The sequence below is a fragment of the Salvelinus namaycush genome, chromosome 8 (assembly GCF_016432855.1).
Source record: "Salvelinus namaycush isolate Seneca chromosome 8, SaNama_1.0, whole genome shotgun sequence".
Classification (NCBI taxonomy): domain Eukaryota; kingdom Metazoa; phylum Chordata; class Actinopteri; order Salmoniformes; family Salmonidae; genus Salvelinus; species Salvelinus namaycush.
The window spans coordinates 60,555,501-60,579,966 of NC_052314.1; the positions used below are offsets into that span (position 1 = coordinate 60,555,501).

Sequence of the window (24,466 nt, forward strand, 5' to 3'; positions counted from 1 at the left end):
ATATTCCCATTAGTTCCTTTCTCTGTGTGTTTTGTCAGTGTGTATATATATATATATATTCAGCATATGGGCGACCAGACAACCTGAAACACATTCTCACACCCACACAACTGTCAAGTCCAATACTGTAGAAACCTAATCACACACACATGCATGCGCGTGCACACACACACACACACACACACACACACACACACACACACACACACACACACACACACACACACACACACACACACACACACACACACACACACACACACACACACACACACACAGACATGTTGGAAAGACATTACCGGGAGCCTGCGGGGACAGGGGAGGGGACGGGGGTTATAAACACATATAGTGTTTCAATTAGGGTCCTGGTTGCTTTAAGCCAGGCTGTGCCAGCTGTGTGTGTACGTTTACAAAACTGCAGTCGAAAGCCCTTCAAATGCTAACCACTAACGGTCCCATGTCTCTCCACACACCGTGATAACCACTAACGGTCCCATGTCTCTCCACACACCGTGATAACCACTAACGGTCCCATGTCTCTCCACACACCGTGGTAACCACTGATGGTCCCATGTCTCTCCACACACTGTGATAACCACTAACGGTCCCATGTCTCTCCACACACCGTGATAACCACTAACGGTCCCATGTCTCTCCACACACCGTGATAACCACTAACGGTCCCATGTCTCTCCACACACCGTGATAACCACTAACGGTCCCATGTCTCTCCACACACCGTGGTAACCACTAACGGTCCCATGTCTCTCCACACACCGTGGTAACCACTAACGGTCCCATGTCTCTCCACACACTGTGGTAACCACTAACGGTCCCATGTCTCTCCACACACCGTGGTAACCACTAACGGTCCCATGTCTCTCCACACACCGTGGTAACCACTAACGGTCCCATGTCTCTCCACACACTGTGGTAACCACTAACGGTTCCATGTCTCTCCACACACCGTGATAACCACTGACGGTCCCATGTCTCTCCACACACCGTGATAACCACTAACGGTCCCATGTCTCTCCACACACCGTGATAACCACTGACGGTCCCATGTCTCTCCACACACGGTGATAACCACTGACGGTCCCATGTCTCTCCACACACCGTGATAACCACTGACGGTCCCATGTCTCTCCACACACCGTGATAACCACTGACGGTCCCATGTCTCTCCACACACCGTGATAACCACTAACGGTCCCATGTCTCTCCACACACCGTGGTAACCACTAACGGTCCCATGTCTCTCCACACACTGTGATAACCACTAACGGTTCAATGTCTCTCCACACACCGTGATAACCACTAACGGTCCCATGTCTCTCCACACACCGTGGTAACCACTAACGGTCCCATGTCTCTCCACACACCGTGGTAACCACTAACGGTCCCATGTCTCTCCACACACCGTGGTAACCACTAACGGTTCCATGTCTCTCCACACACCGTGGTAACCACTAACGGTCCCATGTCTCTCCACACACCGTGATAACCACTAACGGTCCCATGTCTCTCCACACACCGTGATAACCACTGACGGTCCCATGTCTCTCCACACACCGTGGTAACCACTAACGGTCCCATGTCTCTCCACACACCGTGATAACCACTAACGGTCCCATGTCTCTCCACACACCGTGATAACCACTAACGGTCCCATGTCTCTCCACACACCGTGGTAACCACTAACGGTCCCATGTCTCTCCACACACCGTGATAACCACTAACGGTCCCATGTCTCTCCACACACCGTGGTAACCACTGACGGTCCCATGTCTCTCCACACACCGTGATAACCACTAACGGTCCCATGTCTCTCCACACACCGTGATAACCACTGACGGTCCCATGTCTCTCCACACACCGTGGTAACCACTAACGGTCCCATGTCTCTCCACACACCGTGATAACCACTAACGGTCCCATGTCTCTCCACACACCGTGATAACCACTAACGGTCCCATGTCTCTCCACACACCGTGGTAACCACTAACGGTCCCATGTCTCTCCACACACCGTGATAACCACTAACGGTCCCATGTCTCTCCACACACCGTGGTAACCACTGACGGTCCCATGTCTCTCCACACACCGTGGTAACCACTAACGGTCCCATGTCTCTCCACACACCGTGATAACCACTGACGGTCCCATGTCTCTCCACACACCGTGATAACCACTAACGGTCCCATGTCTCTCCACACACCGTGATAACCACTAACGGTCCCATGTCTCTCCACACACTGTGGTAACCACTAACGGTCCCATGTCTCTCCACACACAGTGATAATCACTAACGGTCCCATGTCTCTCCACACACTGTGGTAACCACTAACGGTCCCATGTCTCTCCACACACCGTGGTAACCACTAACGGTCCCATGCCTCTCCACACACAGTGATAACCACTAACGGTCCCATGTCTCTCCACACACCGTGATAACCACTAACGGTCCCATGTCTCTCCACACACTGTGGTAACCACTAACGGTCCCATGTCTCTCCACACACCGTGAAAAACAGAGAACACTAGAAGATAAAGAAGGACAAATACATCACAATACATGCAGCACCTTTCACAAAAAAAAAAATAACATAAAGAAATAAAGAGAGAGAAAGAAAGAAAGAGAAAGAGTGAGAGAAAGAGAAAAATAAATAGAAAGAGAAAGAAAGAGAGAGAGAGAGAGAGAGAGAAATAAATAAAGAAAGAGAGAGAGAAAGAAAGAGAGAAAGAAAGAAAGAAAGAAAGAGAGAGAAAGAAAGAGAAAGACAGAGGGAGAGAGAAAGAAAGAAAGAGAGAAAGAGTGAGAGAGAGAAAGAAAGAAATAAAGAAAGAGAGAGAGAAAGAAAGAAAGAGAGAAAGAAAGAAAGAGAAAGAAAGAAAGAGAGAGAAAGAAAGAGAGAGAAAGACAGAGGGAGAGAGAAAGAAAGAAAGAGAGAAAGAAAGAAAGAAAGAAAGAAAGAGAGAGAGAGAAAGAAAGAAAGAGAGAGAAAGAAAGAGAAAGGGTGGAGAGAGAAAAGGAAAACAGGTAGTGTAGTGAAGTACAGTAAGCCGTGTCAAAAAGCAAATAAGAAAGAGAAAAAAAGCAGTGTCCTTGAGTGGCAGTAACTTTCCAGACTATTAAACCAAGATGAATGGCAGGCAGCTGCTAATGTCGTTTGGTGTTTCCAAGTCCCCTGGATCATATGGTTCCTTACATTAGGGCAATTCCACGGCAACAGAATTAAGCTGGGACTCAATTTCTTCACTTTAAAATGTATGTCAAACTAAAATCAATCACTGCAAAGTTAAACAAACCATACAACAACTATATGCACGAGGACCACTTTTAAACATGTTCACAGAAAATTTGACAAAAACACATTTACTTGAAGAACAGGGCAGATGCAAAGTTTGGTAACAGAATAACGTTCTGTGCTGTTTGGGGCGTCATTCTGTTGCCAAACTTTGCACCGCACTGTTCTTCAAGTAAATGTGTTTCTGTAAGATTTTCAGAGATTTTTTTTTTTAAAGTCATCCTTGTGCATGGAGATCTATGCCTTGTTTAACTTTGCAAGTTTTTGTTAGTTTTTGTTTGGGGCATATATTTTAAAGTGAAAAATCTGAGACTCAGCACAATTCTGTTACTGTAGAATTGTCCATTACCAGGCAATGGAATCTCTCCACTAAGACACAGAGGCAGACCCTTGTAATGTTCCCTAGACTGTAAACCATTAGGAGACTGACATTAAGAGTACACTGACAACCCCACAAAAACAATCAGAGGGACTCTTTTTTTGCCGTCCTCCGTCTCTGCTGTTAGCCCCTAGGCATTCCCTCTCTCCATCCCACTCTCGTTCCAAAATCTAACTGGCACTCCGCTCTAGCCTCATCAAAGATATTGTGTAGAAATGTCTGACAGGGTGGAGAGAGAGAAAGGGAGGGAGAGAGAAGGGATAAGAAAAAAAGAAAGTAAAAGAAATGGATTTTGGGGTTGATTACACTGTAAGGTTAAATGTGTGTTAAGTTGCCCCCTCTGTCTCTCTCTCTCTAAGTGCAGCGTTGCTCAAGCACTAAGTAGAAGTGTGCTTTAGTGCTTGCTCTCTATCCAAAGGCCACCCCCCCTTGGATCACGCTGACACAGATGTGTGTGTGTGTCTGGTGTGTGTGTGTCATCCTACCCTCTCTCATGCCACTTTAATGGAGAGAAATCCATCTTGGGAGAGTGACGTAGAAAGATAGTGGGACAGAGTGAGAGAGAGAGAATTAAAAAGAGAAAGACTACTCCACAGAGCCCTCCTCGCTCCTCAGCCTCATCGCCCAAACATGTTCCGCTTGATTGATCCGGTAAGTGGACAGAGGGTGAACGGAACAACCCCAAATTAAACCTTCCAATGGGACCAGATCTCTGTGCTTTTCAGGGCGACTACATTTCACTGGAGTTAACTGGGTAAAATTAACTTTCCTTGCACCCTCTGGTTCCACCGAGTGTAGAAACTGCCACGATGGACATACGCACACAGGCACGCACGCACACACACACCCTGACTTACACACCCGTCCCCACACACACTGTTCAGCTGTCAACTGCCAAATGGTCTTTCAGGTGAAAGGTGCGCGATACAGGGCCCCCTCCCACTATACTCACTATACGGTATTGCCCTGCCCCAGGGGCAGTCTCCTTTAAAACGTACAGCCTTCTCCACCAAACATCCCCGGAGTGTATGGGAACTGTTAACATAAGCTGGGAAGGGACTGGGTTAGGACTACAGCTATACATGTGTGATACTCTGTAGGAGTCTCCCCCTCTTTCATTCTTTCTCTCACTCTCTCTCCCCCTCTTTTGATCTTTCTCCATCTCTCTCTCTCCTTCTCTCCCCCTTTCATCCTGTCTCTGTCTCCCATTCTTTCGTTCTTTCTCCCTCCCATCTTTTTCTCCTCCCTCTCTACCAATTTTCCCTGCATGCCCCTTTCTTTTCCTTTCCCCCCTCTATCTCTCCCTCTATCTCTCTCTCTTTCTCATTCTCCATCCCCTCCTCTATCTGCCCTGGTCTCTCTCCCTCTTCCCCATGTGTTTGTGTTCTACCAAGTCATTGTAGTACTAGGGAGGTATAGCATGACAAACAGAGATGGAGCGGTGAACTTTTCACCTGTGAGTCACAGCAACAGATGCTGACTCCCACTGTCACTGTGACAATAGCTGTTAGACAACATCTACAGTTACCTTACAGTTAAACAGAAAGGGCTGTGGGGCCGGGAGAGGCTGCGTGAAACCCTGGCTACGTGTTGGGCTGGAGATGAGGACGGGACAGGGTGTAGTGTGTGTTTGAGGCGGGTTTTGGGAAGTTGTATGTGGATTGGAGTATGTGTCTGCAGACTAGGCAGGAGGAACAACTCCTAGGGGCCATAAATGCCTTCAAGGCATGTTACACTGCAAGTGATCACTCTCTTTCTCTCTCTCTCTCTACCGGTCTCGCTCTCTCAATCCCTCCCTCTCTTTCTCTCTTTCTCTCTCTCCATGTTTTCTCTCTTTTCTCCATCTCTTCTCTCTCTTCTCTCTCTTCTCTCCCTCTCTCTTCTCTCTCTGTCAGCTGACAGGGGCGAGAAGGGCAGTGGATTCAGTTCTTCCATAATAGCAGAGTGGTTCAGCGAGTGACTGAGGCTTTTAACTAATCACATAATAATAAAAGAGTGGACTGCCGTGCCAGAGTGAATGGGTGCTAGGAGCTTGGTGGTGCTGGTGGTGTGTGTGTGTGAGTGTGTTCTGTAGCAGCTTGAGGATATGACACAGTCAGTGTGGAACCACCTCTGCACCTTCTGTACAGAATCAGACCTCCATCAACTTGCTCTACCCACACACACACCACCCTGGAGAGAGATGGAGTGTTCTACCCACACACACCACCCCCCTGGAGAGAGATGGAATGTTCTACCCACACACACACCACCCTGGAGAGAGATGGAGTGTTCTACCCACACACACCACCACCCTGGAGAGAGATGGAGTGTTCTACCCACACACACCACCACCCTGGAGAGAGATGGAGTGTTCTACCCACACACCACCACCCTGGAGAGAGATGGAGTGTTCTACCCACACACCACCACCCTGGAGAGAGATGGAGTGTTCTACCCACACACACCACCACCCTGGAGAGAGATGGAGTGTTCTACCCACACACCACCACCCTGGAGAGAGATGGAGTGTTCTACCCACACACACCACCACCCTGGAGAGAGATGGAGTGTTCTACCCACACACACCACCACCCTGGAGAGAGATGGAGTGTTCTACCCACACACACCACCACCCTGGAGAGAGATGGAGTGTTCTACCCACACACACCACCACCCTGGAGAGAGATGGAGTGTTCTACCCACACACCACCACCCTGGAGAGAGATGGAGTGTTCTACCCACACACCACCACCCTGGAGAGAGATGGAGTGTTCTACCCACACACCACCACCCTGGAGAGAGATGGAGTGTTCTACCCACACACACACCACCCTGGAGAGAGATGGAGTGTTCTACCCACACACACACCACCCTGGAGAGAGATGGAGTGTTCTACCCACACACCACCACCCTGGAGAGAGATGGAGTGTTCTACCCACACACACCACCACCCTGGAGAGAGATGGAGTGTTCTACCCACACACACCACCACCCTGGAGAGAGATGGAGTGTTCTACCCACACACCACCACCCTGGAGAGAGATGGAGTGTTCTACCCACACACACCACCACCCTGGAGAGAGATGGAGTGTTCTACCCACACACCACCACCCTGGAGAGAGATGGAGTGTTCTACCCACACACACCACCACCCTGGAGAGAGATGGAGTGTTCTACCCACACACCACCACCCTGGAGAGAGATGGAGTGTTCTACCCACACACCACCACCCTGGAGAGAGATGGAGTGTTCTACCCACACACCACCACCCTGGAGAGAGATGGAGTGTTCTACCCACACACACCACCACCCTGGAGAGAGATGGAGTGTTCTACCCACACACACCACCGCCCTGGAGAGAGATGGAGTGTTCTACCCACACACCACCACCCTGGAGAGAGATGGAGTGTTCTACCCACACACACCACCACCCTGGAGAGAGATGGAGTGTTCTACCCACACACCACCACCCTGGAGAGAGATGTTTTTGTAAATGTGCATTCAAGCGTGTGTCTTAACACAGGGGACAACAGTAACACTTCCTATTCCAGTCCCCTGTGTTAGTGAACCAGTCCAGACCAGAGAACAGCAAAGCTGTCATCCAGCAGTAGGTCACTCTAGGGCTAGGCTGTAGTGTTGTATTGCTTGCTTTGGGCTTCCGGGCTTCCGGACTGTTCCTCCTGGGTCTTCTGATTCCACCCGTTTACACTAATCCCCTGAGTCTGCAGTACTTTTCTGTCCCCCAGTCACCTCTTCCCCAGATCAAATATGAAGAAGCAGGAATGAGCCGCTTAAGCTACCAACGCTAATAATCACCTCTTCATAAGGTCGCATTTCAGTCATCACGATGCCCTCAAAAACCTCAGCGGGTGGTAATCCTGATAATTACAACAGGGTGGTTAACTTAACACCCCCTTAAAATTCTCGCTTTCCCTCTCTTTCAAAACTTCATCGGAGTCTCTTCCTCCCTATAAAATTCTCCATTTTCTTCAGCAAATTAACTAGCTCACTGAAAATATCAGCATTTGCATAATTCCACACTTTCATGTTGGGGATTGGTTGCCGTGGGCTATTATTGACATTTCTAATACACGTAAACACACTGATGCTCATCAATGAAAAATTAACTTATCCCCTCAAGTTGTCGTTTTGGTTCATGGATCCCCATTTTTTCTGTGGTAATATTTTTTTATTGATACCAATATAAAATATGACAATGACTGAACGGTACAAACTGCCAATGGCTGGAGGGGATATTTTAGATCCCTCCTTTTATTGACAGCGGAGATTAGAAATGTTCAATTCTGATTCGTGACCTGGCATCATGGCTTGCCAGAGCAGAGACACAGATTGACGAATAACTCGCCGACATGTTTTTCTGTTAGTACAGGCGCTCGGCCCAGGCCTCTTCCTCATAACCTATTAGCATCAGGCGCTAAACAGTCCTTCGTTATCGAAGCCTGGAATAATCACACATTCAGATGGCGCCATATGACATTGGGCGTCGCTGCCAAGAAACCCAAGTGTTGCCGGGACAAGATTCTAGTGGGAAATATCAACGTCTGTTTGAGCCTCTTGACAAACTCACAGAGAGATAGAAGAAACGTGTTTTGTGTTACAGCAGCTTCCCTCAAAACGTCCAGTGACTGAACTGGTCCCTGGTGGTGTGGGGATTTCAGGGCCCATTAAAAAGTGCTTACTCAGGGTTGATGTGATGATGTCTCAGCCTGTTTAAAGAGGAGCATCTGTCAGATTAGGCCCTTAAGAAAAGCTCCACTTCAACCCTCCCTGTGGTGTGTGTGTGTGTGTGTGTGTGTGAGTGTTTGTGTGTGTGCATGTGCATGCATCCGTGTGTGTGTGTGTGACTGCGTGCATGTATATGTGTGTTGCCTTCAGAGTGACCCTGTGGCCATGCAGTAACTAATCCTCCAATGGACGCCCCTAACTGGTTCAGTAGAGTAATGGGATGAGTGGACCCCTGATCCCAGACCTGCTAAAAGCCACACCTAAACAGGTTATGGTGGTGACCCCAGAACACACCGGCTGGGAATCATACTGTATAGTATGTCTACTGTGGTACAGCTCTCTCCCACACACACTCAGCCTTCAACACCCATTAACTACAAGCTTTGTGTCTCCAGACTTACAATTCTGGGAATACTATGGTGTTACTCTGGATATTCACTACTTCAGCGCACACACACACACACACACACACACACACACACACACACACACACACACACACACACACACACACACACACACACACACACACACACACACACACACACACACACACACACACACACACACACATAGTACCAGTCAAAAGTTTGAACGCACCTCATTCCAGGGTTTTTCTTAATTTTGTACTATTTTCTACATTGTAGAATAATAGGGAAGACATCAACACTATGAAATAACACATCTGGAATCATGTAGTAACCACAAAAATGTTAGACAAATCAATATATATTTTAGATTTTAGATTCTTCAAAAGTAGCCACCCTTTGCCTTGATGACAGCTTTGCACACTCTTGGCATTCTCTCAACCAGCTTCACCTGGAATGCTTTTCTAACAGTCTTGAAGGAGTTCCCACATATGCTGAGCACTTTTTGGCTGCTTTTCCTTGACTCTGCAGTCCAACTCATCCCAAACCCTCTCAATTGGGTTGAGGTTGGGTGATTGTGGAGGCCAGGTCATCTGATGCGTCACTCCATCACTCTCCTTCTTGGTTAAATAGCCCTTACACAGCCTGGAGGTGTGTTTTGGGTCATTGTCCTGTTGAAAAACAAATGATAGTCCCACTAAGCGCAAACCAGATGGGATGGCGTATTGCTGCAGAACGCTGTGGTAGCCATGCTGGTTAAGTGTGCCTTGAATTCTAATAAATCACAGACAGTGTCACCAGCAAAGCACCCCCACACCATCACACCTCCTCCTCCATGCTTCACAGTGAGAACCACACATCATCTGAGATGAGATCATCTGTTCACCTACTCTGCGTCTCACAAACACACAGTGGTTGGAACCAAAAATCTCAAATTTGGACTCATCATACCAAAGGACAGATTTCCACCAGTCTAATGTCCATTGCTCGTGTTTCTTTGCCCAAGCAAGTCTCTTCTTCTTATTGGTGTCTTATTAGTAGTGGTTTCTTTGCAGCAATTCAACCATGAATGCCTGATTCACGCAGTCTCCTCTGGACACTTGATGTTGAGATGTGTCTGTTACCAGTTTCATCATAGAGTTTTTGCGACTGTACTTGAAGAAACATTGACATTTTCCAGATTGACTGACCTTCATGTCTTAAAGTAATGATGGACTGTCCTTTCTCTTTGTGTAACGTTCGTCTAAGTCCTCAGACAAGGAGAGGCGAGAAGGATCTGAGGACCAATACGCAGCGAGGTATGCAGACATAATGAATTTATTAAATGAAACGACGTAGACTGACCTGAACATAAGAACTTACATATAGACGAAGAACGCATGAAACAGGAACAGACTACCTAAAACGAACGAACAAACGAAACAGTCCCGTGTGGTAATACACAGACACAGGAACAATCACCCACAAACAAACAGTGAGAACAGCCTACCTTAATATGGTTCTCAATCAGAGGAAACGTCAAACACCTGCCTCTAATTGAGAACCATATCAGGCAACACATTAACCCAACATAGAAACACATAACATAGACTACCATTTACATATTACATTTAAGTCATTTAGCAGACGCTCTTATCCAGAGCGACTTACAAATTGGTGCATTCACCTTATGATATCCAGTGGAACAACCACTTTACAATAGTGCATCTAACTCTTTTAAGGGGGGGGAGGGGGGGGTTAGAAGGATTACTTTATCCTATCCTAGGTATTCCTTAAAGAGGTGGGGTTTCAGGTGTCTCCGGAAGGTGGTGATTGACTCCGCTGACCTGGCGTCGTGAGGGAGTTTGTTCCACCATTGGGGTGCCAGAGCAGCGAACAGTTTTGACTGGGCTGAGCGGGAACTGTACTTCCTCAGAGGTAGGGAGGCGAGCAGGCCAGAGGTGGATGAACGCAGTGCCCTTGTTTGGGTGTAGGGCCTGATCAGAGCCTGAAGGTACGGAGGTGCCGTTCCCCTCACAGCTCCGTAGGCAAGCACCATGGTCTTGTAGCGGATGCGAGCTTCAACTGGAAGCCAGTGGAGAGAGCGGAGGAGCGGGGTGACGTGAGAGAACTTGGGAAAGTTGAACACCAGACGGGCTGCGGCGTTCTGGATGAGTTGTAGGGGTTTAATGGCACAGGCAGGGAGCCCAGCCAACAGCGAGTTGCAGTAATCCAGACGGGAGATGACAAGTGCCTGGATTAGGACCTGCGCCGCTTCCTGCCCACCCCAACTGCCCACCCCAACTACCCACCCCAACTCACGCCCTGACCAACTAAACACATACAAAAACAACAGAAAACAGGTCAGGAACGTGACACTTTGCTTATTTGAGCTGTTCTTGCCATATTATGGACTTGGTCTTTTACCAAATAGGACCATCTTCTGTATACCACCCCTACCTTATCACAACACAACTGATTGGCTCAAACGCATTAAGGAAAGAAATTCCACAAATTAACTTTTAACAAGGCACACCTGTTAATTGAAATGCATTCCAGGTGACTACCTCATGTGCAAAACTGCCATCAAGGCAAAGGGTGGCTACTTTGAAGAATCTCAAATCTCAAATATATTTTGATTTTTTTAACACTTTTTGGGCTACTACATGAATCCATGTGTTATTTCATAGTTTTGATGTCTTCACTATTATCCTACAATGTAGAAAATTGTAAAAATAAAGAAAAATTCACACACCCACATGGCCAGTGTCTAAGATCGTGACTCAACTCAACCTTATTCAGCGTTATTGAGTGCTATGAAAATAAGGTTGAAGCCACTTTATATTCCTATTTAAGAACACTCTTATGTGCATACATGTGATTCCAATGACCTCTACTTAAAGGGACAGTTCGCCCACATTACAAAATGGTACATTGGTTTCATTACTCTGTAAGCATTCTATGGACGAGGTATGACAGCAATCGTTGCTTTGGTTTAGTTTCCCTGGCACTGTTTCCACATGCTAACCTTTTAGCATTTGTGGCACAAATTACGTTCAACTTACGAGACAGATATTAGTAATTTTCACGCATCATGCTCAGATCATCTATTAGTGACTTTGTTAAGCTTCACAATCAATGTTAGATATTTTCGGATGATTTGGACATCATGCACGGAAAAAAAGCTAATATTGGTACCATGACTTGAAAGGGATTTGTACCATGAATACTAAATGCAAAGCATGGATTGCTGCTACACCTTGTCCTTAGAATGCTTATTGGGTAAGGATGGATTGCTGCTACACCTTGTCCTTAGAATGCTTATTGGGTAAGGATGGATTGCTGCTATACCTTGTCCTTACAATGCTTAGAGGGTAAGGATGGATTGCTGCTACACCTTGTCCTTAGAATGCTTATTGGGTAAGGATGGATTGCTGCTATACCTTGCCCTTAGAATGCTTAGAGGGTAAGGAAACCAATATGTCATTTTGTAATGCGGGTGAACTATCCTTTTAATATGATAGTGCTCTCCGTAGGTTTATTAAAACTGAGTGTCAGAATTCCTTGAAATATTAAATCGAACTTAAGTGGTGATGTAAGCCCTCAAGGTGCAATTGAAAGTGTGTGTGTGTGTGTGTGTGTGTGTCTGTGTGCGCGCGTGCATGTCTGCCTGCCTGCCTGCATGCCTATGCAACGTGTGTGTGTGTGTGTGTGTGTGTGTGTGTGTGTGTGTGTGTGTGTGTGTGTGTGTGTGTGTGTGTGTGTGTGTGTGTGTGTGTGTGTGTGTGTGTGTGTGTGTGTGTGTGTTTTAGAGTACATTGTTGAATAGTGTTGAATAGAGTGCTGCCTTCCTGCAACCTGGAGACCCACACAGTTCCTAGTTCTCTGCCTGTCGTGGGAGATTTCTCTCCACTTCTCAGAAACGGGTAGGAACCAAACTAACCACGTCTCCAGGGCCAGTGCCTTCAGAAAGTATTCATACCTGTCACGTTCCTGACCTGTTTTCTGTTAGTTTTTGTATGTGTTAGTTGGTCAGGACGTGAGTTTGGGTGGGCAGTCTATGTTTTCTGTTTCTATGTTGGTTTAAAGGGTGACCTGATATGGCTCTCAATTAGAGGCAGGTGGTTTTCATTTCCTCTGATTGAGAGTCATATTAAGGTAGGTGTTTTCACACTGTTTGTTGTGGGTGGTTGTCTCCTGTGTCTGTGTCTATGTCTATGTACGTTGCGCCACACGGGACTGTTTTCGGTTTGTTTGTTCGTTTGTTCGGTTTATGTAGTCTGTTCCTGTTTCATGCGTTCTTCGTGTCATGTAAGTTCTTATGTTCAGGTGCGTCTACGTCGTTTGTTGTTTTGTAGTTTGTTAAAGTGTTTTCGTGTTTTTTCGTCTTTAATTTAATAAATCATGTCTTATCAAGAAGCTGCATTTTGGTTCAATCCCTGCTCCTCCTCTTCGGATGAAGAGGAGGAGGAACGCCGTTACAGAACCACCCACCAAATTACCAGAACCAAGCAGTGTGACTACGAGCAGCGACCAAATAATCAGGACTCGTGGACTTGGGAAGAAGTCTTGGAGGGAAAAGGACACTGGGCACATATTGGGGAATATCGCCGCGCTCGTGAGGAGATGGAGGCAGCGAGAGCCCAAGAGCGGTGGTATGAGGAGGCAGCAAGGAGACGTGGCTGGAAGCCGGAGAATAAAGCTCAAGACCGGAGATATGAAGGTACGCGGCTAGCAAGGAAGCCCGAGAAGAAACCCCAAAAATTTCTTGGGGGGGGGCTAAGAGGTAGTGGGCCAAGGGCAGGTAGGAGACCTGCGCCCACTTCCCAGGCTAACCGTGGAGAGCAGGAGTACGGGCAGACACCGTGTTACGCAGTAGAGCGCACGGTGTCTCCTGTACGTGTGCATAGCCCGGTGCGGGTTATTCCACCTCCCCGCACTGGTAGGGCTAGATTGAGCGTTGAGCCGGATGTCATGAAGCCGGCTCTACATATCTGGCCACCAGTACGTCTCCTTGGGCCGGCTTACATGGCACCAGCCTTACGCATGGTGTCCCCGGTTCGCCTACATAGCCCGGTGCGGGTTATTCCACCTCCCCGCACTGGTCGGGCGACGGGGAGCATTCAACCAGGTAAGGTTGGGCAGGCTCAATGCTCAAGGGAGCCAGTACGCCTGCACGGTCCGGTATTTCCGGCGCCACCTCCCCGCCCCAGCCCAGTACCACCAGTGCCTACTCCACGCACCAGGCTTCCAGTGCGTTTCCAGAGCCCTGTTCCTCCTCCACGCACTCTCCCTATGGTGCGTGTCTCCAGCCCAGTGCCTCCAGTTCCGGCACCACGCACTAAGCCACCTGTGCGTCTCCAGAGCCCTGTACACACTGTTCCTTCTCCCCGTACTCGTCCTGATGTGCGTGCCCTCAGCCCGGTACCACCAGTTCCGGTACCACGCACCAGGCTTATAGTGCGCTTCGAGAGGTCAGTGTGCACTGTCCCTGCTCCCCGCACTAGCCTTGAAGTGCGTGTCTCCAGTCCGGTGCCTCCAGTTCCGGCACCACGCACCAGGCCTACAGTGCGCCTCAGCCGGCCAGAGTCTGCCGTCTGCCCAACGGCGCCTGAACTGTCCGTCTGCCAAGCGCCGCATGAACTGCCCGTCTGTATTGAGCCTTCAAAGCCGCCCGTCTGCCATGAGCCTGCAAAGCCGCCCGTCTGCCATGAGCCTACAGAGCCTTCCGCCAGACAGGAGCCGCTAGAGCCTTCCGCCAGACAGGAGCCGCTAGAGCCTTCCGCCAGACAGGAGCAGCCAAAGCCTTCCGCCAGACAGGATCAGCCAGAGCCATCCGTCTCCGCAGCGCCATCTGAGCCATCCGTCTCCGCAGCGCCATCTGAGCCATCCGTCTCCGCAGCGCCATCTGAGCCATCCGTCTCCTCAGCGCCATCTGAGCCATCCGTCTCCCCAGCGCCATCTGAGCCATCCGTCTCCCCAGCGCCGTCTGAGCCATCCGTCTGTCCCGAGCCATTAGAGCCGCCCGTCTGTCCCGAGCCGTCAGAGCCGTTAGTCAGTCAGGAGCCGCTAGAGCCATTCGTCAGTCAGGATCTGCCAGAGCCGCCAACCAGACAGGATCTGCCAGAGCCGCCAACCAGACAGGATCTGCCAGAGCCGCCAACCAGACAGGATCTGCCAGAGCCGCCAACCAGACAGGATCTGCCAGAGTCACCAGCGAGCCATGAGCGTCCAGAGCCGTCAGCCAGCCATGAGCGTCCAGAGCCGTCAGCCAGCCATGAGCGTCCAGAGCCGTCAGCCAGCCATGAGCGTCCAGAGCCGTCAGCCAGCCATGAGCGTCCAGAGCCGTCAGCCAGCCATGAGCGTCCAGAGCCGTCAGCCAGCCATGAGCGTCCAGAGCCGTCAGCCAGCCATGAGTGTCCAGAGCCGTCAGCCAGTCATGAGCTGCCCCTCAGCCCAGAGCGGCCATTTATCCAGAACTGCCCCTCAGTCCAGAGCTGTCTCTCTGTCCGGAGCTGCCCTTCAGTCCGGAGTTGCCCCTCTATCCTGAGCTACCTCTCTATCCTGACCTACCTCTCTGTCCTGTGCTATATCTCTGTCCTGAGCTACCTTATCCCGGTGCTGCCCCTTGTCTCGATGTTACCCAAAAAAATAAGTGGGTGGAATAGGAGGGTGGTCAGTCGTAGGGGGAAACGTAAGCTGGGATTGACTATGGTGGGGTGGGGACCTCGCCCAGAGCCTGAGCCACCACCGTGGTCAGATGCCCACCCAGACCCTCCCCTAAACTTTGTGCTGGTGCGCCCGGAGTTCGCACCTTAAGGGGGGGGTTATGTCACGTTCCTGACCTGTTTTCTGTTAGTTTTTGTATGTGTTAGTTGGTCAGGACGTGAGTTTGGGTGGGCAGTCTATGTTTTCTGTTTCTATGTTGGTTTAAAGGGTGACCTGATATGGCTCTCAATTAGAGGCAGGTGGTTTTCATTTCCTCTGATTGAGAGTCATATTAAGGTAGGTGTTTTCACACTGTTTGTTGTGGGTGGTTGTCTCCTGTGTCTGTGTCTATGTCTATGTACGTTGCGCCACACGGGACTGTTTTCGGTTTGTTTGTTCGTTTGTTCGGTTTATGTAGTCTGTTCCTGTTTCATGCGTTCTTCGTGTCATGTAAGTTCTTATGTTCAGGTGCGTCTACGTCGTTTGTTGTTTTGTAGTTTGTTAAAGTGTTTTCGTGTTTTTTCGTCTTTAATTTAATAAATCATGTCTTATCAAGAAGCTGCATTTTGGTTCAATCCCTGCTCCTCCTCTTCGGATGAAGAGGAGGAGGAACGCCGTTACAATACCCCTAGACTTATTACACGTTTTGTTGTGTTACACCCTGAATGAAACATGCATTAAATATATTTGTTTCTCACCCATCTACACACAATACCCTGTAATGATAAAGTGAAAACATGTTTTTAGAATTGTTTTCAAATGTATTGAAAATTAAATACAGAAATATATAATTTACGTAACTATTCACACCCCTGAGTTAATACTTTGTAAAAGAGCACCTTTGGCGTAGATTACAGCTGTGAGTCTTTCTGGGTAAGTCTCTAAGAGCTTTCCACACCTGGATTATTCAACATGATTATTTTCAAAATATTTCAAGCTCTGTCAAATTGGTTGTTGAACATTGCTAGACAACCATTTTCTGGTCTTGCCATAGATTTAAGCAGATTTAAGTCAAAACTGTAACTCGGCCACTCAGGAACATTCACTGTCTTCTTGGCATGGGTTATTGTCCTGCTGAAAGGTAAATTCATCTCCCAGTGTCTGGTGGAAAGCAGACAGAACCAGATTTTCCTCTAGGATTTGGCCTGTGCTTAGCTCTTTTCTGTTTCATTTTTATCTTGAAAAACTCCCCAGTCCTTAACGATTACAAGTATACTCATAACATGATGTAGCCACCACTATGCTTGAAAATATGGGCGGCACTCAGTAATGTGTTGTATTGTATTTGCCCCAAACATAACACTTTCTTGTCACTATTTAGGACAAATAGTTAATTGCTTTGCCACATATTTTGCAGTATTACTTTAAGTGCCTTGCTGCAAACAGGATGCATGTTTTGAAATATTTTTATTCTGTACAGTTTCCTTCTTTCCCCTCTGTCAATTAGGTTAGCATTGTGGAGTAACTACAATGTTGTTCATCCATCCTCAGTTTTCTCCTATCACAGCCATTAAACACTAATTGTTAAGAAGTTCACCATTGGCATACCTGACCGGTTTCCTTCCTCTCCGGCAACTGAATTAGGTAGGATGCCTGTATCTTTGTAGTGACTGGGTGTATTGATACACAATCCAAAGTGTTATTAATAAGTTCACCATGCACAAAGGGATATTCAATGTTTGCTTTTTAATTTGACCAATAGGTCCCCTTCTTTTCGAGGCATTTGAAAACCTCCCTGTCTTTGTGGTTGAATCTGTGTTTGAAATTCACTGCTCGACTGAGGGACCTTACAGATAATTCTGTGTATGGGGTACAGAAATGAGGTAGTCATTTAAAACCATGTGAAACACTATTATTGCACACAGAGTGAGTCCTTGCAACTTATGTGACTTGTTAAGCACATTTGTACTCCTGAACATACACTATATTTACAACAGTATGTGGAAACCCCTTCAAATTTGTGGATTCTGCTATTTCAGTCACACTTGTTGCTGACAGGTGTATAAAATCGAGCACACAGCCATGCAATCTCCATAGACAAACATTGGCAGTAGAATGGCCTTACTGAAGAGCTCAGTGACTTTCAACGTGGCACAGTCAAAGGATGCCACCTTTCTAACAAGTCAGTTTGCCGGTAAACTAAGTGCTGTTATTGTGAAGTGGAAACGTCTAGGAGCAACAACAGCTCAGCCGTGAAGTGGTAGGCCACACAAGCTCACAGAACGGGACCGTCGAGGGCTGAAGCTCGTAGTACGTAAATATCGTCTATCCTCAGTTGCAACACTCACTACAGAGTTCCAAACTGCCTCTGGAAGCAACGTCAGCAGAATAACTGTTCGTCGGGAGCTTCAGGAAATGGGTTTCCATGGCCGAGCAGCCGCACACAAGCCTAAGATCACCATGCGCAATGCCAAGCGTTGGCTGGAGTGGTGTAAAGCTTGCCGCCATTGGACTCTGGAGCAGTGGAAACGCGTTCTCTCGAGTGATGAATCACACTTCACCATCTGGCAGTCCGACGGACGAATCTGGGTTTGGCGGATGCCAGGAGAACGCTACTGGCCCAAATGTATAGTGCCAACTGTAAAGTTTGGCAGAGGAGGGGCTGTTTTTCAGGGTTCGGGCTAAGTCCCTTCGTTCCAGTGAAGGGAAATGTTAACGTTACAGCATACAATGACATTCTAGATGATTCTGTGCTTCCAGATTTGTGGCAACAGTTTGGGGAAGGTCCTTTCCTGTTACAGCATGACAATGCCCCCGTGCACAAACCGAGGTCCATACAGAAATGGTTTGTCGAGATCGGTATAGAAGAACTTGACTGGCCTGCACAGAGCCCTGACCTCAACCCCATCGAACACTTCTGGGATGAATTGGAACGCCGACTGCGAGCCAGGCCTAATCGCCCAACATCAGTGCCCGACCTTACTAATGCTCTTGTAGCTGAATGGAGGAAGCAAGTCCCCGCAGCAATGTTCCAACATCTAGTGGAAAGCCTTCCCAGAAGAGTGGAGGCTGTTATAGCAGCAAAGGGGGGACCAACATTGGTGCCAGTGTTATCTGGAGACATACCTATTACAGCAGTGGTGCCACTCCCAGTGGGAGTCGAACTTCCTGAAACTAATCTATGGATGAAAACCCACCACCATAGAGATCAGTGGTGCCAGTGTAGTCTATAGATAATCATTATAGTCTTTCTATTCCCCATAACCTTGATAACTCTGTTCATTTACATAAATTCTGCCTGGAAAACCACTGTGAGATCTAATGTTTCATGGCGTCTTGATTTCGAAGTCGACTGTGTGTGTTTTCTCCACGTTTTATTGATATCTTTCTAAGAGAAGAAGTGAGACGGTTCTCACACAATGACTCAGCCTTCAACACCCATTAACTACAAGCTTTGTGTCTACAGACTTACGATTCTGGGAATACTATGGTGTTGCTCTGGATATTCACTACTTCAGCGCACACACACACACACGCACGCACACACACACGCACACACGCACACGCACACGCACACACACAGTACTAGGAGGTTAATGGATCCAGGTATAACGGTCATTCCCTCTGGCCCTGCAACATGTTCCAGTTACACTTACTGACGGATGGAGTGAGTGTGCAAATGGAGAAAAGGAGGCAAGGATGGATATGGACTGATAGCGGTTTCTAACAGGACCACAGGCACATACTGCATCATGTTGGTGGCTCTGGGTCTGGCATTGCTCTCCCTCAGCCCTCTGACAGTAGAGCCCACAGGAAGGAGTAATGATTAATACATGACTTTAGAGTCTCACCCCCGCTCTTCCCGGCCTGCACACACTCCCTCGCTCCATCTCTCTCTCTCTCTCTACCTCTCTCTGTCTCGATAAAGCGGAAAACTCACCAGAAGCGGGCGGCCGGAGCAAGCAGAGCGAGGCGGGTGGAAGGACGGGACGGCCAGAGCAGTGACTGTATGCTAGCAGGATAGTCCATATCTCAAATCATCCTTGCTGATTGCGATGTTGTGTTTCCATAAGTGGATGGTCTAATTTAGGATGTATGGTAAAGCCTCAACCCTTAGCTACCTCTTCAAATGAGCTCGAAAAAAAGGGATGAATTACATTTTTTATGTTTTGTGTGAATACAGCGCCAGCGATAAAATGCAAAAAATAAAGACACGTTCTTATTGAGCGAAGCGACAAAGCGGACAAGCCGACCGCCAGGGTTCGGTTGGATCCTTATAATTCAAAACAATGCATTCTAGAATACATCCCACACACCTTTGGTGAGTTTAGACCATTACTCCCTTCCTATTTCCTACCTCCTCTCTCTTTGCCTCTATCACCCCTGACTACCACTGCTCTGTTCTCCTCTCTCTTCTCTTCACTTCTGTCCATCCTTCTCTGTATTCATCCATCTATCTATCTCTCTCTCCCCCACTGACTTCCCCTTTTCTGTTCTCTCTCCATCCATTCGCTCTCTCGTCTCGTTTCCTGCCGTCTCTCCTCCGGACTCTCTCTTTCTTCCCTCGATCCTCCTCACTCTCTCCTCCCTCCTCTCCCTCTCTGTCTCTCCCTATCCCTCTTTCCTTCTCTCCCTCTCTCTTTTCCCTCCCCAAGCATCCATGTCTGGTCCCGTGATGGCCTGTCCTGTCACATGTCACCCGAGAGCTCCTCGTCAGAACAGCTGACTCCACATTTCCCACAAGCCTCTGGGGCAGGAGAGGAGGAGTGGAATGGAGCATTTTTCTGTGCGAGTTATTCGTCAGAGTAGAGTCCCAGTCACCTCCGCTCTGAGCCACCAGCGCCACACGGGGGTGGACTAACACAGTGACTGTCTAAAGGTGTAGATGGGGGGACTGAGGCTTGATTAAAACTGCCATACTAGCATATGACTATTGAGTGGCCAATACATTGCTTTTTAAAAATGGTATGCTAGTGTGGGTTTAGATACATGAACCTGAGACTGAACCCTTACTCAAGAGGGGGAGACAGACAGACCGATTCAATCAGTGAGTGGTGGAGGGAAAGGGAGAAGAGGGGGAAGAGAGATAGAAGCTAAAAGAGGAGGGGTGGGGAGAAGGAGGACAGGAGGGAGTGTCCTTGATGCTCACCAGCAGTGACCTCCAGCTCACCCAGGCAGAACGGAATCAACCCGCTCTTTAAAAAGCAGCTTCTGCCCTCTGCTACCACCCCCACCTCTATTTCTCTCTTACTCTCTTTCTCTGTTCCTCAACAGACACTCATCACTCCCCTCTTCTGTCTCTTTCTACCACCCTCTTTTTCTGGGGGAGGAACACTTCCTCTTATATCCCTCATATAATAGAGTTCGCTGAGTTGAGACAACACGGAGCTCTGGGACGCGTTATAGTCAGAGGCCCCTAAGGGTGACTTCGCCCCTTACAACCCCATCCCCCCTATGTCCCACTTCACTCCCCCACCTTCCCTTCACCCTACTATACCCCCCTATGCCTACGGGACAGACAGGAGGGGTCAGAGGTGAGGCAGGAGGGACTCACTCCTCTCTCACAGCCATTATTTAAACTAATAAACAAATTAGTCTCTCAACGGGAGAAGGAGAGGAGAGGGGTCTGTGTGTGAGGGGTTCTGTGGTCTGATTAATGTATTTATGAAGCCAGACACTTCCATTCTACCTCACCATAGGGAGCACGCTTTGAGACAGAGTGACAACTGCTGGTGTAAAAAGGGCTTCATAATTACATTAATTGACAAGCCCTTGAAACGTTGTTTAAAATGAGTTTTCAATCTATTTGCCATTTAAGTTGTCACTTCCATACTGTATTCCTTAGCGGGAGTGAAGATGAGAAAGGAGGGTTTGTTTCACACTTTGATGCAGTACTTTAAATGCATTAGCCAGAGTGTGGATAATGACGGTAATGCTTTTGATATAAATCTGGGTCGGAGTCTGGTCTAAGGTGATGAAAGGCTTGACGTCTGGGTTTTTAGATCAGTTTTTATGTCAAACATTCATTAACGACATCCGGATATCAAACGGCCTGATCAATACCACTGATGGGATTACAGGATCATTTGGCGTGAGGTGTTATCGCCCCATTATCCCGTTATATAATATCTGACAGGTCTTTTTTTCTCTCGTTTTGATGGCCGGCATTATAGAGCTGTTCAGACGCGTGTGTGCCCGTGTGTGTGTGTGTCCGCGCGTGCATACCTGTGTGTGTCTCCCCACACACCTTTCCTCAGCCTCATTGAAAAGAGCTGATCTCTGTAACCCATCACTAACATTAATATCCCAGCTGACCGATGAAATTCAATTGATATTAACACTTAGGAGAAGAAGAACTATGTTACATTTACTGTAGATAGGCTGTAGTCAGCGATATGACTCCGCATCTGGGTAATTACATTCTAGCAGGCTAAGCATTGTAATTAAATAGGGGTTGTGTCCAAAATGGCACCCTATTCATACATAGTGCACTACTTCTTTCCAATGGGCCCTGGTCAAAAGTAGTTCACTACATAGGGAATAGGGTGTGATTTCAGACACACACAGGGTGTGTAACACTGGCCTGGTCCCTGGTGGGACAACGATCTGCTAGGGGACAGAGGACGACGGACGTTTTTAGATGAATAAAGATGTATAATGAACTTGATAGTGATGAGCAGGATAGGTATGAAGGCAATCAAAGCAAGTCATGAACAACATAATGAATTGAGAGCTGTCTCTCATGGAAGTTTCAGTGTGTGTGTGTGTGTGTGTGTGTGTGTGTGTGTGTGTGTGTGTGTGTGTGTGTGTGTGTGTGTGTGTGTGTGTGTGTTTACGTAGGTACGTGCGTGTGCACATGCATGTCTGTGTATGTGTGATGCACATGTATGTGTGTGTGTGTATGTGTTAGTGTGTGTGTGTGTATGTGTATGTGTTAGTGTGTGTGTGTGTGTTAGTGTGTGTGTGTGTATGTGTTAGTGTGTGTGTGTATATATGTGTTAGTGTGTGTGTGTATGTGTTAGTGTGTGTGTACTGTGTACTGGAGGACCTCCTCCAGTCTGTGAATAGGGCCTGATTAATGCATACACACAATAAAGAGGCCTGGCAGTGAACACAACCTCCCCACTCTGGGGTAGATTGGAGGGGCCTGGCTGGTGGATTGATCGGCTAATTCAGACTGATTGGAGCCCTGAAATCCTCCAATGACTCCAGATGATCGCTGCACACACACACACACACACACACACACACACACACACACACACACACACACACACACACACACACACACACACACACACACACACACACACACACACACACACACACACACACACAAACACACTAACTACCCTATCAAACCCAAATCAACAGCTCTTAGGGATTCAAGCTTGTAATGACTAGGGGTTAAATTTTTCAGTTGTAAACACAAGTGTTACAGTCCAAAAAATGGTTCAATAACAGTTGTACTATGATAGAATTTTCTGCTAGAGCTGTGGTGTGCCGAAGAGTAGTGGTGTGTGTGTGTGTGTGTGTGTGTGTGTGTGTGTGTGTGTGTGTGTGTGTGTGTGTGTGTGTGTGTGTGTGTGTGTGTGTGTATGTGTGCCTGTTCACTCACAGAGTAGAAAAGAGCAGTCTAAGAGGCCCCAGACTTAGAGAGAGATAAACAGTGTGTCTTGTCGCCGATCCAATTTCTTGCTTCTTAAACTGGCCACAGATGGCCTGTACTGTGTGGCGCGCTCTGCTCTCTCCCTCTCTCTCTCTCTCAGACCCTCCCCAGGCTGAACCAGCTTCAGACTCTTTCCCCACGCATAAGGGTGCGTCCCAAATGCCACCATCATCCCTATTCAGTGCACTACTGTTGACCAGGGCCTGTACGGAATAGGGTGCCATTTGGGACGCAAACACAGACTTGTCCTCACTCATTAATGACAAAGGGGGATTTGAGGGGAAAGTTAGTGTTCTTGGCCAAAAAGGCTCAGTCGAGGATCAGTCAGCGGGAGCCCAAAGCCATCGGGAGGGCTGATTGGCCGATTCCACTAATTTACCCCTGATTCCAACTAATCCTGATGGTTACACTTTCAGGAAGTGCACACGTTTTCTGATTGGGTTTAATGAATAATTGCGGGACACTACTTTGTGCCTACTTTGCTAGCGCCGTACTGCTACCTCCATTAGCCCACAGCCAGTGCACTTAAAGCTGGTATGTTATGTTAGTGTCCCAAACCGCCCAGCTAATAACATCAGAAGAGCCAGACACACAGAGCCTGCCTGTGGAACATCCCCACGGTAATGGGCACGGCGACGGTCTTTAAAAACCCCGCCGCTGGTTTTACTAGACACTATTAAAGTATGCCCTGGAGGAGGCGGCCATTTTAAGTTTGACGCCAAGGCGGAATGGGAAACGACACATTCTTCCTGCTCTGGCGCTTTGGGTGCCTCACTGTGCCAAGGTTGTGAAGTGGAGTTCTAGCCGGAGGGGGACGGAGGGAGGCATAGTTCGCTGTTTGGTGAAGGGCCTGTGAACTTTAGAACCAGAGGGTTAGCTAAACCGTGACTACGTCCCAAATAGCACCCTATTCCCTATATAGAGCACTACTTTTGGTGAGCGCTCTGGTCAAAAGAAGTGCACTACCTATGGAATAGGCTGTCATTTGGGACACAGGCTGTGACTGCCACAGCTTGCCGTTGGCTCACCATAAAACCAGAAGTGAGTCTTTCATCCTAGTCCAGGCCCTGGCAGTGACACCTGGCCTTCTCCCTGGGTCTGCCATTCACCGCCACGCCTGTCTGTAATCTCCTGACATATGACACAGTGGATAAAGGTGCGACAGCGTATCAGTTCTTTACAGGGTGATGAACTCAAGCCCTGGATGACAGAGGCTCTACCACCTTGCCTGTCCTGTGAACGGAAACACCAGCACACACACACACACACACACACACACACACACACACACACACACACACACACACACACACACACACACACACACACACACACACACACACACACACACACACACACACAGAGACACGCAAACACCTGCATA

General features: G+C 48.1%; 1 protein-coding gene across 1 annotated transcript in view; it reads right to left on the reverse strand.

Annotated features, from left to right (window-relative positions):
- Nucleotides 1-295: 295 nt before the first annotated feature.
- Nucleotides 296-24,466, reverse strand: part of LOC120052231 (teneurin-3) — a 44,920-nt gene continuing 20,749 nt past the window's right edge. Inside the window, exon 3 of the mRNA XM_038999053.1 lies at nt 296-306. Within this exon, the coding sequence (XP_038854981.1) occupies nt 296-306 (11 nt within the window). The remainder of the gene's footprint in view (nt 307-24,466) is intronic.